At 37.6% G+C, this 19,976-nt stretch overlaps 1 protein-coding gene across 5 annotated transcripts in view; it reads left to right on the plus strand.

The window, feature by feature from the left end:
* The window catches only part of CECR2 (CECR2 histone acetyl-lysine reader), a 174,277-nt gene that overhangs the window by 117,393 nt on the left and 36,908 nt on the right, over positions 1-19,976 (plus strand). For all 5 annotated transcript variants that reach the window (XM_072799638.1, XM_072799639.1, XM_072799642.1 and 2 more), the window contains exons 3-7: positions 10,985-11,168; positions 12,350-12,489; positions 13,456-13,560; positions 15,964-16,013; positions 16,757-16,917. In XM_072799638.1, the coding sequence (XP_072655739.1) occupies positions 10,985-11,168; positions 12,350-12,489; positions 13,456-13,560; positions 15,964-16,013; positions 16,757-16,917 (640 nt within the window). The remainder of the gene's footprint in view (positions 1-10,984; positions 11,169-12,349; positions 12,490-13,455; positions 13,561-15,963; positions 16,014-16,756; positions 16,918-19,976) is intronic.

Raw genomic sequence — 19,976 nt, forward strand, 5'->3', positions numbered from 1 at the left:
TAACAGTCTACTGTGATAAAAAGTGTGTGAATATGCACACACAACACATGCGCTCTCTCAAAATGTCTTTACTCACCTTTCTTACAGTGATGATTTGAGATGATAAAATGCCTACATAATGAAATGAGTAATGTAGCATTAGGCTACTGTTGATAAGTCAGAAAGGGGATCATCTGCTTGGACCTCAGGTAACTCAAAACTTTGGTATGTGAAATCGCAAAGATAGGCCTACTACCTCTGAATGGGTGCTGGATGTAGCAGTTGGACTCCCAGGAGGGTCGCTGGAATTCTGTGGGATCCTCTATGCCTTTGTATGATCCCTTCCCCTCCCTCGCCTTTGGGTAGGATATGCTCCTAACCAATAGAATTTGGGAACACTGATAGGATGTCACTTCCCTTGCTATTTTATACTGCATGGGACTCCATTTCACTATCAGATGCTGTAGAGACTCTTACTGCTTTTATAAAGTAAGCAACCATGTTGGGAAAGCTCACATGGTTTGGAACTGCAGAAGCCTCTAGCAGTGGAGGGTCGGCCATATCACAGCCACAACACATCCACGTAACCATGGATAAATCAGGCCAGAAAAAAATGTTGAGCAAATAAAGCAATTCATAGAAATATATGGACCAGTGATTTTGTTTCTGTAAAGGTAAAACAAGGAAAACTAAATGAGGATAGATATATTTGGGAAACACATAAAGAAAAGGAAGGGCCCCTGGGTGGCATAGTCCCTTAAGCCAACTCTTGGTTTGGGCTGAGGTCATGATCTCAGGGTCCCGGGATTGAACCCTACCTTGGGTTCTGTGCTCGGCAGGGAATCTGCTTCTCTCGCACTCTCTTACAGTTCTCTCAAAAATAAGTTTGGTTAAAAAAGAAAAAGAAAAATCAAGGCAATGATTAATACAGTTTAGGAAAGTGATTCTAAAAAAAAAAAAAAGGAAAGTGATTCTACCTGAGGAAGGGAGACTCCTATAGCTTAGGGATAAGCATAAATGATAATAACCTGTAACGTAGTAATTCCCAATGCTCAGGGAGTATTAGAATCGATCAGAGGACTTGTTAAAAGACAGCTTGCTGGCCCTGCCACTAATTCAGTAGGTTGGGATGAGGCTGAGAACTTGCATACATTACAAGTTTCAGATGATGCTGACCATCGTTGAAGATCCACTAATCTAAGAAACTGCTAATTTTCTGGGGTTTTTTGTTTTTGTTTAATATTTTATTTACTTATTCATGAGAGAGAGGCAGGGACACAGGCTGAGGGAGAAGCAGGCTCCATGCAGGGAGCCCAATGTGTGGTACTTGATCCCTGATCTCGGAATCACGACCTGAGCGGAAGGCAGACGCTCAACCACTGAGCCACACAGGTGTCCCCAATTTTCTGTTTTCTTAAACTTGATGGCAGATGGGTTCTTTGTTTTGTCTTTGCAGTTTCTTTGCTGATTTACCCCCTCCTTATGTAAACTTAAAAGGAGAGTAACAGACTTTGTGTTGGTAACATACTTTTTGGCTTTCGAAACACTCCATACCTGTGTTATTCTCCTTGGAATTGCAATCCTAGCCAATTGGTTTTATGGGCCTGTATCAATAAGAATACTGTAGGCATTTAAAGTGACTCATCAGCTGGTTTCTCTCAGCAGCACTTTTTTTTTTTCTTCATTGGCAAGTAACCTAACCTAATTGAGCATGGGATTGGAAATCAGGAACTTCTGGTTTGCTCTTAACTGTCAAAGTGGAGATAGGATTGCATCAAACGGTGTCTTGAGCAGTGGTTTAAGCCCTATAAAAATATCCTCTATTAAATATTCATTGTGATGATGTTTAACACCAAATGATTTATTTCCCTTTTATCACTTTTAGGAAAGTGCTTATTTGGTTACCTTGACTAATCTGTGCTTCAGTGTGGTCTTTTTTCACTTTCTTGTGGCTTCCCTCAAAGGAGAAACTCATAAAATCATAAATTTTACTTCTCAGTATAAATTACGTACCTAACATTCTATAATAGCTTCTCTAAAGACTCTTAAACATTTAGTATTTGGGAGTCCCATCTGCCCTCTATAGAAATATATATCTTTTTGGAAATTACAGTACTTAAAGTACTTCTGTGAAATGATTTTGTTTAAACTCATCTTTATTAAGATATTATTTAGATACAATAAAATTCACACAATTTAAGTGTACAGACTTTTTTTTTTTTTTTTGGACAAATGAATACACCATGATATCTTCTTTTTTTTTTTTTCATGATATCATCTTCTTGAAGATAATAGGACATTTCCATCCCTGCAGAAGGTACCCTTTGCCATTAAATCTTTCCTACTCCTCTACATTGCAGCCCACACAATCACTGTCCTGATATTTGTCACTGTAGATTGTTTTATTTTAACTCTTTCCAGAATTTTATATGAATGGGGTCATACAGTATGTACTTTTGTGTTCATGTGATATTCATTGATACTGCTGTTTTTATCAGTAGTTTGTTTTTTTGGGCAAGCGAGTCTTAAATTGTATTCCAGTGAAGAAATATATCACAATTTATCTGTCCACTAATTGATGGACTTGTATGTTGCTTCCAGTTTGGATCTCTAAATCAGCTATGAACATTTGCATACAGATATTTTTGTGAGCATATATTTTCATTTTTCTTGGGAATTGCTGGGTCATAAGAGTATAGTTAAGAAACTGCCAGACTATTATCTAAGTATTTGTGAAACGTCTATATTCCTACTAACAACATATGAACAGTCCGTTGTGCCACAACATTTGTTTTTAACTTTAGCCAGTTTTTAATTTTACTGAGTCTAACATGTATAATGTAGTAGCTCTTTGTGGTTTTAATTTGCACTTCCCTGATGGCTAGATATATAATGAGTTATGAATATTTTCTCCTGGCTTGCCTTTCCATTTGTTTTACAGTGTATTTTTGAGAAATGGAAAGTTTTTGTTTTGTTAAAGTCTAATTTATCAGTTTTTTTCTAGTATGTTTCATACTTTTTCTTTCCTAAGAAATCAGGACCTACCTATATCAAGAATTTTTTTCTTCTAGGTGTTCTTTTAATTTTAGCTTTTTGCAGTTGACATGATGATGCTTTTTTTTTTTTTTTTTTTTTCCCAAAGATTTTATTTATTCATAGAGACAGAGAAGCAGAGAGAGAGGCAGGCTCCATGCAGGGAGCCAGGGAGCCTGACCTGGGACTTAATCCCTGGTCTTCAGGATCACACCCTGGGCTGCAGGCGGCGCTAAACTGCTGCGCCACCAGGGCTGCCCTTATGATACATTTTGAGTTAATATTTGTATTGGATGTGAAGTAGAAAGTTGATATTCCTTTTTTTTTCCCTTATGAGTATCATATATATATATTCAACACATTTCTGGACTCTGCCATATTCCTTTGATCTGTATGTCTTATATTTATACAAATACCAGATTTTCTTGAAATTAGTGAATTCTCTAACTTTGAGCAGGGGTGTTTTTTCATTGTTTTGACTGTTCTAAGTTTTTGCATTTCCATATAAATTTTAAAACAGCACGTTAATTTCTTGGGAGGAAAAAGGCATCTTGCTAGAGACCAGTAGACATTTTTAGCAACATTGAATCCCCCTGTCCTTGAACATGATACATAGGTTTCTCCATTTGTTTATCTTCTTTAATTTCAGTAATGTTTTGTAGGTTTCACTGTGAAAATACTTTCCATTTGCTTCCAAGTAGTTTATATTTTTGATGATTTTGTAAGTGGAATTACATAAAAATTGTTATTTATTTATGTATTTATTTATTGTAAAAGCATGCGGGTGCTGGCACATGAGTTGGGAGGAGGTGCAAAGGGAAAGAAACTTAAAGCATACTCTGTCCTCAGTGCAGAGCCCAACATGGGGCTCATCTCTCCACCTATGAGATCATGACCTTAGAGGAAACCAAGAGTTGGGCACTTAACCAACTGTGAGCCATCCGATGGCCCCCCCAATTTTTATTTTCTGTTTGTTTCTCTTCTATATAAAATGCAATTGGTTTTTGTGCATTAACCATGTTTTTATAAGCTTTACTTTCTTATTTTGGAAAGTGAGAGTGGAGGAAAGGAGCTGAGGGAGAGAATCTCAAGCAAACACCCTGCTAAGCTTGGAGCCTGCTGCAGGGCTGTATCTCACCACCCATGAGATGATCATCATCTTCTTCTCCTCCTCCTCCCTCCTCCTCCCTCCTCCTCCCTCCAGCTTTTGATTATTATTGATTCACTTTCTTTAATACATGAAGGCTGTTCAGGTGTTCTATTTCTTAAGTCCTTTTTGGTAAGTTATTTTGCATTTTTTTAGGAATTTGTCTATTTTATCTGAGTTTTAAAATTTATTTCCATGATGCTGTTCATAATATTCTACTATCCTTTTTTTTTTTTTTTTAAGATCATATTTATTAATTCATGAGAGACACAGGCAGAGTGAGAAGCAGGCTCCATGCAGGGAGCCTGATGTGGGACTTGATCCCGGGACTCCAGGATCACACCCAGAGCCTCAAAGGCAGATGCTCAACCGCTGAGCCACCCAGGCATCCCATTTCCTATCCTTTTAACGTCTGTTTGATTTGCAGTGATATCTCCACTTTTCATTCCTGATATTCTAACTTGTTTTTCTCTCCCTCTTTATTCTGCAGGTTTATCAACTTTGCTTTGTTGTTGTTGTTGTTGTTGTTGTTGTTGTTGTTATAGCACAACTTATATATTTCAAATGGACAAAAAATTAGTATTGTTTACAGTATCTTAAGATGAATTGCCTTTGAATGGGAGCTTCCTTTCCAGTACTTTTGAGGTCTATAAGATATCTAGCAAATGTACTACTGTGGAAAATGACTGCCTAAATCAAATGGGGCTGGGGAAGGGCCTGTGGTTTCTCTTTGTTTAATTGCTGACCTTCAGGCAGTCTAAACATGAAAACTTGGGGAAAAAAATACTTTCTTTAGACATTATTAGGTGCCAGAGCTTTTGCAGGACAACTTAGATGCTTTGTGAATTCTGCCATTTTGCTAGCACTGATATGGCTCTTGGGTCCACCACTCCATTAGAACTATTAAGTCCATTCATATCAATTTTTGTTACAAATCTTACAATGGGGGGTGCTTCTGGGTATTTAAGTCCACATTCTATTTTAAGGCTGTATATTCAGTTTTCATAAATTGGCCAAACCCGTGGTGGCTGTGTCTTGCATCACAAGACAACAACAGTTTATCAACTTTTCAAACATTTATTAAAGAACCAATGTTTTATTTGACCTGTTTGCTTGTTTTCCATTTTATTGATTTATTTTTAGTTCCTTCTATTTACTTTGGCATTATAGCTTGCTCTTCTTTTTCTTCAATCACAATACTGTTTTTGAGACTTTTTGCCCTTTCAGTACAGGTATTTAAATTAGCTGTAACTTTGCTTTTATTTTAAGTCCCAGGTTATGGTTTAGCATAGTGAACATTTCATATGCAATTGAGAAGAAAATACTGCAGTTTTTGGGTATAGTATTCTGTAAATGTCAATTAGATCATGTTATAGTAATTTTGAGATCTGTGTTCTTGGTACTGCTTTTGTCTACTTGCTATATTAATTAATGAGAAAGATGTTAAAAATATCTGTCTATATTTGTGGATTGTTTCTCCCTTCTGTCATGATTTTTTCTGTGAATTCTGAGGTTCTGTTGTTAATGCATGCCTGTAGCTTTGTTATGTATTCCTGGTGAATTGACCTTTTGTCTTCTTTAAACTACTTTGTTATTAATGCTTATTCTGCCTAATACATCATTTTCTGTCCTTCTGTTTATCTTTTTATATTTAAGTTGTATCTATTGATGATATCCTATAGTTGGTCTTGTTTTTTTTTTTTTTCTACTCAGTCTGGTAATTTCTACCTTTTAGTTGGGATATTTAATCCATTTACATCTAATGCAATTTTTGGTAAGGTTGGTTTTCTACTTGTTCCTCTGAGTGTTGTGGGTTTTTTTTTTTTTTTTTGTATAAATGTACAATTCATTAGTTTTTAGTATAGTCACAAAACTGTGTAATCATCACCACTATCCAGAGCATTTTTATCATTCCCAAAAGATAGCTCATACCTGTGTTAGTCAATCACCATTTCCTCCAGTCTCTAATCCTAGGCAAACACTGATCTATTTCTATATTTTTTCCTGTTTTAGATATCTGTTATAAGGGTAATCATACAATATTTTCCTTTTTGCGTCTGGCGTCTTACCTAGTGTGTGTTCAAGGCTCATCTGTGTTGTAGCATGAATCAAATACTTCATTTCTTTTTATGGCTGAGAAATATTCTCTTGTTTAGATAGATGTTTTATTTATCCTTCAGTTCGTGGACATTTCCACTGTTTCGGTTTTTTGGCTATTGTAAATTATGCTATATATATATATATACCTTTGTGTATACATTTTTGTATGGATGTATGTTTTCATTTCTCTCTTTTTTTTTTTTAATTTTTATTTATTTATGATAGTCACAGAGAGAGAAAGAGAGAGAGGCAGAGACATAGGCAGAGGGAGAAGCAGGCTCCATGCACCGGAAGCCCGATGTGGGATTCGATCCCGGGTCTCCAGGATCACGCCCTGGGCCAAAGGCAGGCGCCAAACCGCTGCGCCACCCAGGGATCCCTGTTTTCATTTCTCTTAAGTGTATACCTAGGAGTGGAATGGTTCAGTCATGTGGTTATTCTGTGTTTAACTTTTTGAGTAACTTGCCAGACTTTCCAGAGTGGCTATACCATTTCACATTCCCACTGACAGTGTATAGGGGTTCCAATTTCTCCACATCCTCGTCTTGTTATTATCTTTCTTTTAGTTTTCATTCTCCTCATGGGTGTGAAGTGATATTTCGTTTGGTTTATGTTTTCAAATGACTGATGGATGGTGTTGAGCATCTTTTCTTGTTCCTTCTGATTTTGTTCCTCTTTTGACCTGTAAGTGCTTTCTTTTGGGGTTGTTTTTGTTAGTACTTCACTTCATTTTCTCTGTTGGTTTTGTGTGTATGTGTATTGTAGTGGTTCTGGAGCTAGCAGTGTATACATCCTTAAATTAATCAGAAGCTATTCAGGTTTTTTTTTTTTTTTTTTTTTTTTTTTTAAGATTTATTTAAGAGAGAACATGTGAGCACTAGCAGGGAGAGAGAATCTCCGACAGACTTCACAAGCCTCATGCAGGGTTCAATTTCACAACCATGAGATCATGACCTGAGCTGAAATTAAAAGTCCACCACTCAGTGGACAGAGCCACTGAGGCACCCCAACTATTCAGAATTCTTCTTGTACTTTTTCACATCTTACACCTGGCACTAAAGTTTTCCTACTTTATGCCAGTAGCATTTAGGGTCCCATGTGGCTTCCATTTAAAAAAGTATTTCATCTTTTTAAGGATGATTACATATTGATTTCCAGTTGACTTTTGTTACTTTCCTGTTACCAAAATAAACATTCATGAACATCTATAAAATCTATATTATATACATGTTTCTCTGCTAAAAGATATATTTTGTATTTTAGTCCTATTTTCCTTTAACTTAAAATTACCCTGATTTTTAACGTATCCTGGTTGTTACGTTGATTGTTGTCCTGGTTGTTATATTGATTTTAGAATATGTTGGGCACAGGAGCCACTATATGGCTCTAAAGAAATCATGCTATTAAAATTTTTTTGTTCTGGGTCTTTTTCTGACCTAGAATAAACACTTTGGGGGCAGCCCTGGTGACTCAGCAGCTTAGCCCTGTCTTCAGCCCAGGGCCTGATCCTGGAGACCTGGGATCAAGTCCCATGTCCTCCCTGCATGGAGCCTGCTTCTCCCTCTGCCTGTGTCTCTGCCTCTGTGTGTGTGTGTGTGTGTGTGTGTGTGTGTGTATTTGTCATGAATAGATAAATAAAATCTTTAAAAAAAAATAAACACTTTGAGATGTCTTTATAAAGCCTTTTACTTGTTGCTTTTTTTTTTTTTTTAACTTGTGCTTTACTTGGAACCCAAACCTTTCTCTCACTTCAGTGCTCGTGTACTCATGTGGTTTAACTGTTTCCATGTATTTCATCTGCTTTACGAACAGTTGTAGCCAGTAGAAGGAATGTAATTTCTTCATTTAGGTCTCCATTGTGCTATGCATGTTGACATATCTTAATTGTTCCCCTGCAAGTAGACTGTCTCCAAGAACAAACAAATGCCTCAAAGAACCCAAGAATCTTCTTTCATCTGCATCATTTAACGTAGGTTGGAGATATTAAACTTTGTTGTTATCCTCAAGAGCTCTGCCTGCTCCAGGCAGCCCAGGCAGCTGAGACTCGTGTTAATGTATTTTACTGAGGTCGGCCTTGTTAACATTGGCCTTACCAGCAGAAGCATGTACTATCTGAAGCATATTGCTGGGGTTTTAAGAAATAGCTAATTTTGGGAGTCTGGAAAGGTGATAATCACATATTCTCTCTTTCGTGCACAAGTTATAATAAGGAAAAGAGTGATATTTAAGAGAATTTGGAACTTTTTCAGACAAGAAACAAAGTGAAACGGGTTGTGTTCATAACCTTTGGTTAGTTTGATCTTTCTGTTAACCACATTCTATTGAGACATTTCATTGTAATTAAGAATAATTTCAGAAAGATGAGAGATGTTTAAGTCATTAAGAGAGAATTGCACTGAGTTGCATAGATGAATGTCAGGAATGTTCCAGCAGTCGTCAGCAGCATAGTGCCCCTATACTCCTCTTCCTTCAAGTAGCAAAATCTGAAAGTGTACACAGAATTGTGTGTGTTCTTATTTCAGGCTGAGAGAGTATATGGTCTTAATCAGATTCTTAAAGAGCTTTATGTCATATAGAAGATTAAGAACCACCAAGTAGAAGATGTTAGCCTGATTTTTGGCTTCCTGCAGCCAAAAATTTTTATTTCAAATGCCCTTAGAAGTTTTTTCCCCATTTGAATTTCTAATGCTTAAAGTCAGGGATATAGCTATGCAAGAAAAATGAATTATCTCAAATTCTAAGCCCTAAAGTATCTCTTGGTAAGGTGGTATGGAGATATCTTAAGAAAATCTTTAGCAAAAGCAATGTAATTTAAACTGAGTAGGATAATAGTGCTATTGGAAAGGAATCTCAAACATGCACTTCTCTGAGACAAGAAGAGGCTTTCAGACAGATTGTAGGCACAAAGAACAGCACTGTTTGTACACATTCAGTGTTTGCAGGACTGGTATGCTGGTCGTCTTTGCCTCACACTGGAACTAGAACTTTCTCTGTCCCTAGCCTGGCCCATCCTGTTTACTGCCACATCTCCCAGCAAAACTGCCATTCTAAAAATTATCTCAATATCATAGATTCCATATTTTACTGCCGGAAAAGCATGCCTTGTTGTTTGGGGCAATTTGATGCACATTAGAAATTCTAGGAAGCCTGTGGTAAAGGGATTTATTACCAACGAGCGATTGTCCTCTTCATACTCCTTGCTACTAAAAAACAATTTTAAAAACATACTCTGTTTTCTTTTTTTTTTTTCTCCTCATAGGGAGCAATACCTTTTTTTTTTTTTTTTAAGATTTTATTTATTTATTCATGAGAGACACAGAGAGACACAGGTACAGGCAGAGGGAGAAGCAGGCTCCATGCAGGGTGCCTGATGCGGAACTCCATCCTGGGTCTCCAGGTTCACACCCTGGGCTGAAGGCGGTGCCAAACCCCTGAGCCACCCGGGCTGCCTCCTCCCCCCCCCTCCCCCCCCCCCCCTCCGTTTTATTTTCAAGTTCACCATTGCCACACTATATGCTTTTGACTACCTGTTTGAACTACTTTTTGCCCAGCTCTCCTTCCTGAAGGGGGCAGCACCAGCTTCACCGGCAATGGAGAGAAGCAGCTAGTCCAAACCCTCTAAGGTTCCAGGCAGGTATTCATATGCTAGTGCTCATTCTTTGAATGTGAATGCTGCAATTAGATCACATTTGTGAGAGCCTTGATATTCAGAGGTATTATGTTGCATTTTGATAAGCTCACATGTTCACATTTTCCCCAGTTGATGTATCAATAGTGAGGAAATCGTTTTTTCTCTCTTTGAAAAGCAAAATGTTTAATTTCTTATTTGCCTAAGCCCCTTTGACTTTATTTCATGAATATTTCCTCTGACTTTTCTACAACTATAACTACCACAGATTGTCAGTCAACATGGTTCATGCCTCGTTTTAAAATTACATTGACATATATAATATATAGCTTCTTTAGAGTTCCTTGCTTAGTGAGGGGGAAAAAAAATTAAATCACACAGTAGGTGAAATTGTATCCAGATTCATTAATAGTTGAAAGATAGAATAACCATCTAACAACTAAACAGCTCTTTATTATATTATATACAAGGCACTTTTGGGTACCAATCAAAATGAAGTTGTAGAATTGCTAGTCCTACTAATCAGAAAAATTTAAGTTGACATCAAACTGTCTCAAATGTTTCCTATAGAAAACTTTTCAAAATGTAGAATACAGTATTTTTTAATAAGCCTTAGAGTTTATGTAACGGGATATAAAATTATAGTTGTGTGTATTGGAGTAGCTGCTTATAATCGAGACAGCTTTTTTCAGCCTTTCCTTCTTAACCTGAAATATAACTAATTAGGCTAGGCAAACATTGAGTTTTTTTGTTTGCTATCTCAATTGTGGACCTAATTTTGAAATGCTATCCATTCATAAACTTTTATCTATTCATCAGAACATGCTGTTGGTGGCTTAAGGTAAAGTAACCTATTCTGTGAGGAAACCCTCTTAACATATTTATCTTTTGGAATTTCACAACATACGGTCCAGGTAGGTATTATAACAACATGAGGCTTCAGTAAGGAGCTTTCAGATCCTTTCTATTACTGCTTTTTTATTTCCTGCTTTCTATTTAAGATTTGTCAGCTGTCAAACCATCAGTTCTCTCCACCTTTCCCACTCATCCTCTGTATTTTATATTAATATATGTTTGTGTTTGGGGCCATTTGGTAGGCCTCAGACATTCCACAGTTACCTAGAGGACATCATCAACTACCGCTGGGAGCTTGAAGAAGGGAAACCCAACCCTCTGAGAGAAGCCAGTTTCCAAGACCTGCCCCTTCGAACTCGTGTGGAAATCCTGCACCGCCTCTGTGATTATCGGCTAGATGCAGATGATGTGTTTGATCTTCTCAAGGTGCTTAACTAGAAAGCCCTTTTCCTAGAGTACAAAAAGCCAGCAATCAGGATATAAAATTTGAAGATGTTAGGAAAAGCCAGAGTTTGGCTCTTGTTACTAGTCTTGGGACTCTTAATTGACAATGAAAATGTAGCCAAATGAATCCAAACCATACATTTAGATAGATGACTGTGCATTATTTTGGTTTAATTCCTAATTTGGTTTTGTCTTCCCTTACATGGCTGAGTTCCAGCTGACAAAGGACAGTCAGAGGCACCTATTTATTCTGTCAACAGCCAAAATTGGCAACTAAATTAGCCACTGAATTTTATTTCCCAAGATCTGAAATTTGATTTAGCATGATGGTAATATTTATTGAAAACTACAAAGACTTTATATGATATGTGAGTGAGGTTCATCCCTACTAGATACATATGTACATACATACATACACACATGTTACAAAACATATGTTAGAGAAGGAAGATGTAGAGATCTTCCCCCCCTTTATTCTACTGTTATCTGTTTTAGAAGTCTATCTCAGAGGGAGGGCATGGGCTATTATTGCTTTTCACTCATAGGGAGGTCAGTTTCTAATCCTGTTCAGTCAGAAATGATTAAATGTGTTGATGACTTCTCAGTTCAGCCCTGCTCATGGACATGGTATAAAATCATTGTGCAATTTAAGCATAGTCTTATCTGAACTCAAGTTCTTGAATAGCAGTGTGAAGGCCAAAATAGGTCAGACCCTGGGGTAAATTGCAAGCTGTATTGCTGGATCTCAGTTATAATAAGAGGTTACTGTAGGTTACGATGGACTTTCAATAGAGGCTCATGTGGGACAAAGCTTTTACAAGATTGGATTCTACTCTGTTGTGATTGTCTTTTCTTTTGTGGATGCACACTTAAGTCCAAACCAAATATATAATATGTTTACAAAAATTCCTTTTTGTTGTTTTGTTGGTGAAATGTGGGCAGTGATAGGAATAGGAAATGTTAGAAATATTTCCATATCCTACTTCAAAGAAGGTACTGCTTCCCATTCTTTCTGTGTTTCATATGCCCTGATTTTTACATAAGATGCTTAGGCATTTTAGAATATGAGGTATAGCTGACTGTAAATTTTGAATCCTCGTTTTAGTTGTCCCCTGTTTTGTTTCTTATTTCCCTAAACCTCTTTTCCCTATTCTTCTACCAAGGGTCTGGATGCAGACAGTCTCCGTGTGGAACCATTGGGCGAAGACAGTTCCGGAGCACTCTATTGGTATTTCTATGGAACACGAATGTATAAGGAGGACCCGGTTCAAGGAAAATCCAATGGAGAACTCACGTTGAGCAGGTATAATCTTTGAGGCCAGCACTGTGATAGCTACTGTATAAAATGTGAAAAAAAAGGAATACGTCTTGGGGATCCCTGGATGGCTCAGCAGCTTAGTGCCTGCCTTCGGCCCAGGGCGTGAGATCCTGTAGTCCCGGGATCCAGTCCCACATCGGGCTCCCTGCATGGAGCCTGCTTCTCCCTCTGCCTGTGTCTCTGCCTCTCTCTCTCTCTCTCTCTCTCTCTGTCTCTCATTAATGAATAAATTAAAAATCTTTCTAAAAAATGAATACATCAGAATTCTGCAGCACACATTTTTTTTCTTATGAAGGATTAGATGTAACAATGTGCCTGTCAAGAGTTGGCAAGGAGTTACTGCATACAAAAATTAAAAGGAATTCATAACACAGCTTCTGCTATTAGTGGTGAAAGATACTGCTGTTTGTGATGAGGTTCTTGATTTGAGGTGCCTGTGGAGTTTCACTGCCATAACACAGGCCACTCTCTACAGCAAGACGCCAGTAGTACAGTCACTTCCCAGTGGCAGTTGTCCTTTTGTAATGGGTTGAGAACTCCATTTTTCTACTAGAATTAATGATCTGCTACATCAGTGTAGGACCAGGAAGGCCTTAAAGGATGCCTGAAATGTGACCCTTATTCGATGCTTCCTAGGTGAGGAAGAACCACAGAATGACACTATTGTCTTGTTTTATTTAAACTTCATTATTCCTGGGAGCACTGTTAACTATTAGGGAAGTGTTAGTTCATACTCAGATTTTAATATTATAAAGTGTCAGTGTTTGACTGCACATTCTAATAAAAGAGGAGAGAAGATAGAGAGTCATCCTGCTCTTTCCCAGTGACCACTGCATTTAATCCTTTTTTGGTGAACTCATGACTAGAAAAACTGTAGCTAATAGTTTTAAAAGCATATGTAACACATCAATTCTATTACAGAACATTTTGATTTAATATACTATTTTTTAGGGAAAGTGAAGGACAAAAAAGTGTCTCCATTGTTCCTGGGAAAACAGGAAAAAGAAGAGGAAGACCCCCAAAACGTAAGAAACTTCAGGAAGAGATTATAGTGAGGTAAGATATCTGTGTTAGTCTGTGCCAGTCATAAACCCACATGCTTATTAGAAGGGGCCTTAATTTCACTTTTCCTTTCATCCCTGATTCTCCCTTATGCCATTTGAAGAATATGGGACTTAGATTATGGAAACCTGGGTCCAAATCCTCCTGAAATGAGCTAATGTGCAATCAGTGAAGCCCTATCTCTATGACCTACCCTCTCTAAGCCTATTCTTTTATTGGACAATAGGGATACTAGTAAAAATAAAGATTAGGTTGAACAAGATAATAAATATGGCAGTGTAACAGACTGAAAACTGCATGACCCACTGGAAGTGCTCAGTATGTATTAACTTTTAAAATTGGTTGTACCACACATTTTTTCAGAGGAATATAGAGCAAGTTATTCTAATTAACCACTGACTAATATTCAGCATTTTACCAGGATTACATACAAGTTTAGGAGTTAATTCTTTCCCTATAAGGAGATTTTAGTAGCAAATATGCATTAGTATGTTTAGAATACAATTTCTTACAATATGGAACAGATAAGATTTTAAACATTTTTATACTCTTTATTTTATATTTAATTTTAGCAAGGAAAAAGTTTCTGTTACATTTGGGAAATTTTATTTTATGCATAATGATCTTTTAGGAAATTCCGCCACATTAATCTTAATATAAGAATTTTAAAAACCTGGGACACCTGTGTGGCTCAGAGGTTAAGCGTCTGCCTTTGGCTTGGCGCAAGATCCCAGAGTCCCAGGATCAAGTCCCACATTGGGCTATCTGCATGGAGCCTGCTTCTCCTCCCTCTGCCTATGTCTCTGCCTCTCTGTGTGTGTCTCTCATGAATAACTAAATTATCTTTAAAGAAAAAAAAAGGAATTTTGAAAACCTGACCCAAACTGTAAATACACTTTCTGTAAGGATCAGATTTATCATTAGATTTATCAAGTTAGATTATATTCTTAAAATTTCTAGTAAAAGAACAGACTGATTTTTTCTTCTAACTTGTAGAACTACTAAATAATCTAAATGTATAAAGCAGGCCAGATTTCTTGTTGTTGCTGATTAACTACTAAGAAGTATTGATTTCTAGCCATCAGATTATAAATGAATCAATCAGGATTTGTTTGTTTTAAATCTAAGAATCAGTGTTCCACTTAACTTTCCAGAAATCAGTTTTGTGAGAAACACTCTATAATCATGTTCAATACACAGGACACCTGTTGCAGAATTTTGTTGACAATCTACAGTTTCTTATAGATTCAGAAAACTGTTTTATAACGGTCTCCATTTGCCTGTTAAGTACTAACAATTAGGATGCCTTAGCAATGGGATATGGAATCATTTTAACAAGCGTATGTGGACTTGTACTACCCTCTACTGGTGATTTTATTCTTTAAAACTCTGTATCCAATACAGTATTTAAATATTTTTTATTAGGGATGCCTGGGTGGCTCAGCGGTTGGGCATCTGCCTTTGGCTCAGGGCATGATTCCAGAGTGCTAGGATGGAGTCCCACATTGGGCTCCCTGCATGGATCCTGCTTCTTCCTCTACCTGTGTCTCTGCTTCTCTGTGTCTCTCAAGAATAAGTAAATAGAATTTTAAAAATAGATAAATATTTTTTAATTAAATAAAAATTAAAATTTGGTTCCTCGGTCATGCCACATTTCGGGTACTTTGCCACATGTGGCTCATGGCTGCCATGTTGGACAGTGACACTACAGAACATTTTCATTTTCACAGGACATTCTATGGAACAGTAATTGAAAACAAATATCCACAGAGAATGACCTACATGTTTCAGGGTTACAAAGAACAATGATACTTCACACTATTGCGCTGAACACATTTGTACTTTACAATTTAATCTTCAACATACCTGTATTGTAGGCATTATTTTTAGCTCATTTTACAGTAAAGTTAATTAATTTTCCAAGGCCACATGGTAAGAAGCAAGCCTTAATAGGGGCAGTCTGACATTTGAGCCTGTGTTCTTAATCTCTGCCTTATAGAAGATGAAATTGAATATGCCTTACCTTCAGTATAGCCCTGATCAGGGAGGAGGACATTAGATTCCCTAGTTTGGAGCGAGGAGGAGGGATTTAATTGTTAACACTTAACTCCTCTGTTTGATTTCCCAAAAAAAAAAATGTTTTAAAAAACTTAGTATTTTCCTGTTATATAGGATGTTCTCATTACATAGGGTTCATATATATCAGTCTTTCCCCTCTATACCAGCACACATACATCAAGGTGTGCCATTACTCAGTTATTCTTCCCCTTAATTTTATCCTCTACAGATGTACACACTCCTTATATTACATTAATTGGGTCTAACTTGTAAGGGGAGCACAGAACAATTTTAGACACGTCTTTGTTTTAATTGGTGTCTCCTTTCCCTGTGTTTCAGTGAAAAGCAGGAAGAAAACTCCTTGGCATCTGAGCCACAGACAAAAAATGGTAATGACTTTTGTTGGAATTTAGAAAAGACTAAGTAAATATGATTGATTTATATTATGATGGTAACTCATTTTCCCGAGTTCTGCAGAGCAGTTAAGATGAATGCAGTATAGCCTCACTGGTCTCCATGCCCTTCCTCAGTTCTCTTCATCACAATTCTCCTGTGCCCATCTCTCCATCTCATGGATAACTGGAGATCTTCACTTGTGCCCTCTAACCTGGCACAGTGGAATGGACACCAAACATTTGAATGAATGAGCGAGTTCTCAAAGAGCTGTCTTTTTTAATGTAAAATGCTGTATAAGGAAATCTGTTGGTTTCCTAACCTATATTTCAGTTCTGTGATCCAAATTGCATAAAACTGGGAGGGGTGGTAGTATCTGTTTACAGTAAATGAACATAAATAAGTCAAGGAAGACTCTGCAGAAGCTCAAATCAAAACCATTTTAATAAAAAGTAAGTATATTTAAGCATTTCTAGGTTATTAAAATCTGTAATTATAAAAGTCACAATAGTTATATAGTGTATTCCCATTAGAGTTTCTTAACTTTTAGGGGTAAATGGTGTTAGTAACAGGAAAATCAAAATTATACATTATGAACTTTAAAATCCTTTTTTCTTTTTTTTGATTCCCTGGTTTTCATCATGACCCAGGATATAAATGAAATTGAGAATTAATAAGAAAAAAGATCCTAGTGGGATCTATCTAATGAATGCATCCTTTTCATTCTATGGGTCCCAAGGGCCAGGTCAAGGCACTTGGTGGCTCCTGTGCCAAACAGAAGAAGAATGGAGACAGGTTACTGAGAGTTTTCGGGAGAGGACCTCCCTTCGAGAACGGCAGCTCTATAAGCTCCTCAGTGAAGACTTCCTGCCTGAGATCTGCAACATGATTGCCCAGAAGGTATGCAAATAGGTGATTCTTCCCCTCTGTATTAGCTATAAAGCTGCATGATGATTCATTAGTTTTTGAGTGTATTTCCCCTGTCTCTTGGAAGTGGTATAATCCCTCATTTTAACCTGGAGTGTTAAAGTGGGACTTCACACCACCTATTCTTCTTAACTGTGGATATTCTCCTTACCCACAAAGTCCTCAGTGCCTCCCACTCCCCAGTATTTAGAATGGCTTTTCACAGTCTGCAACCAGCTTTCTTCTCCCATAACATTCCTCAGGAAAGGTTCCATGAGCCCCCAGGTATATGTCCTATCAGCATGTGCATACTTCTATATAAATGCTGCTTTGGTGGTGGGAGACCCTCTCTCCCATGAAGCAGCAAGCTCTGAGAGTGTTTGTCTTTGTAGCTCCAGTGCTGGCTCCGCCCAGCTTCACATGTGAGCAGTGTATGAATGCTGCTTTCTCCAACTTTAGCACCTGATAGTTTCATAAACCCACATTCTGTATTTTCACACCTAAGCACCCTCACACATGCATCTTTCCCCTTCTACTTCCCTACTCATTTGAATGCTACTCTCCATAAGCTGTCCCCTACATCTCCCAATTTTAGGATTTTCTTCCCTAACATGTTTTCTCATTACTTAATTCCATTCTGAGTTGTTTAATCTTTTTTGGATTAGGCACCAGTCTTTTTTTTTTTTTTTTTTTTTTTTTTTTAAGATTTTATTTACTTATTCATGAAAGAGAGAGGCAGAGACACAGGCAGAGGGAGAAGCAGGCTCCATGCAGGGAGCCCGATGTGGGACTCTATCCTGGGTCCCCAGGATCATGCCCTGGGCTGAACGCGGCGCTAAAGCGCTGAGCCACCTGGGCTGGATTACACGCCAGTCTTACCTTTTGAAACCCACAACACCTAATGTAATGACTTTTCTATAGTGGATGCTCACTGATCATTTACTTTGGTTATTTCATTTCAGTAATTTTAATACTTTTGATTGTTGTACATGTTAGTAGAAGACAGGAAAATTTGACCACCTCCCAATGAAATCTGAAGAGAAAGTATAAATTAATTGCAGTACCTTCAGGGAAAAATAAAACAAGTTGTATTAATTTGTTGTGTATCTAGTGCTATTTATAACTTTTAAGTAGGTTGATGCTTTGAAAGGATAATTGTAGAAAGCCATCATTCTCTAATAGTAGGATCTTACAAATAGTGCTTCAAGAATTACATTTTCATGGATGAGCAAAAATATCTGCATTTCCCCACTAGCATACTTTTTTTTTTTTTTTTTTTAAGATTTTATTTATTCATGAGAGAGACAGAGAGGCAGAGGAAGAAGCAGGCTCCATGCAGGGAGCCCGTTGTGGGACTCAGTCCCGGGACTCCAGGATCACACACTGGGCCAAAGACAGGTGCTAAACTGCTGAGCCACCCAGGGATCCCCAAAGCATACTTAATTCCGTATACTATAATTATACTTCTGTTTTTGTGATCTGCAACCCATCATGCCAGTTTTCCCAGGAATCAAAGCACATAATCTGATTTTCTTTAAAGCAACTTTTATAGAGATGGTTATTTGTTTTTTAAGATTTTATTTTCTCTATTCATGAGAGACACAGAGAGAGAGACAGAGACACAGGCAGAGGGAGAAGCAGGCTCCATGCAGGGAGCCCGATGTGGGACTCCCATCCTGGAACACCAGGATCACGCCCTGGGCTAAAGGCAGAAACTAAACTGGTGAGCCACCCCGGCGTCCCTGTAGAGATGGTTTTTATAACTTTATATACATGACCTTGTGTATGACTTTATTCATAAAACTAATGATTGTACATTAAATCACCTGTACAACACATACCTAATCTGCTTAAACATTTTTTAAATAATTTCTGCCCCCTTTAAAAACAATGATTTATATATTTTAGAGAGAGAGAGAGTGTGAGTTGGGAGGGGGCAGTGGGAGAGGGAGAGAGAATCCTAAGCAGACTCTCCACTGAGCATGGAGCCTGCTGTAGAACTCCATTTTAGGACCCTGAGATCATGACCTGAGCTGAGATCAAGAGTTGGGCACTTAACTGACTGAGTCACTTAGGTGCCCTGCCTTTTTTTTTTTTTTTTTTTTTTTAAGTAATATCTACACCCAACATGGGGCTCAAACTCATGACCCCAAGATCAAGAGTCACATATTCTACCAACTGACTCAGCCAGATGCTACTATCTATAATCTTCGCTTTTTTACTACAGTATTCAACCTAAGATTTTTTTTTGACTCAGGGCATGACCTGGAGTCCTGGGATTGAGTCCCACATCAGACTCCCTGCATGGAGCCTGCTTCTCCCTCTCTCTCTCTCTCTCTCTCTCTCTCTCTCTCTCTCTGTGTCTCTCATGAATAAATAAATAAAATCTTTTTAAAAAAAATATTAACTTTAGAGAGTGTGTGTCGGGGGAGGAGCAGAGGGAGAAGGAGAAGGACAGGCACATTGAACAGAGAGCCCAACTTGGGGCTGTCTCACGACCCTGAGATCATGACCCGAGCCTGAACCAAGAGTTGGATGCTCATCTAACTGAGACACCCAAGCGCCCCTCTGAATTAAAATGAAATTTTTATTAGTATAATGAAAGCTCTAACTTCACGGAAGTTTTTATGGGAAATAAACGAAAGAAACCATGTCAGTGTACCTGGTACAGTACTTAGCTACCCATAGACCCTTGATTCTTTCCATGATGACTGTAGATAATTGATTAGAAACCTCAGCAGAAAATGAAATTCTCATTTCTCACCAAAAGAAATGCAAGTGCAAAGAGAGTCCAAATAGATAAATCTTGGGAGATAGTGACAGTCCCCTAAACAATGAAATAATAAAAGAATCCGAAAGCCTGCTTTTACTGTATGCAAGTTAAGCTTTTATGGGAGGTTTGAAGGAGGATATAAGCTAGTAAAAGTATTTGTTGCTGATGTTACAGGCAGTAATTTTCAGACGGCTTACAAACGTTAGGTCTTTAACAAATAACTTGACAAAGAGTAATAATTCACACAAGAGGATAAAGTTGGAGGAAAACAAATTCATCT

This window comes from Canis lupus, chromosome 25, assembly GCF_048164855.1.
Source record: "Canis lupus baileyi chromosome 25, mCanLup2.hap1, whole genome shotgun sequence".
Classification (NCBI taxonomy): domain Eukaryota; kingdom Metazoa; phylum Chordata; class Mammalia; order Carnivora; family Canidae; genus Canis; species Canis lupus.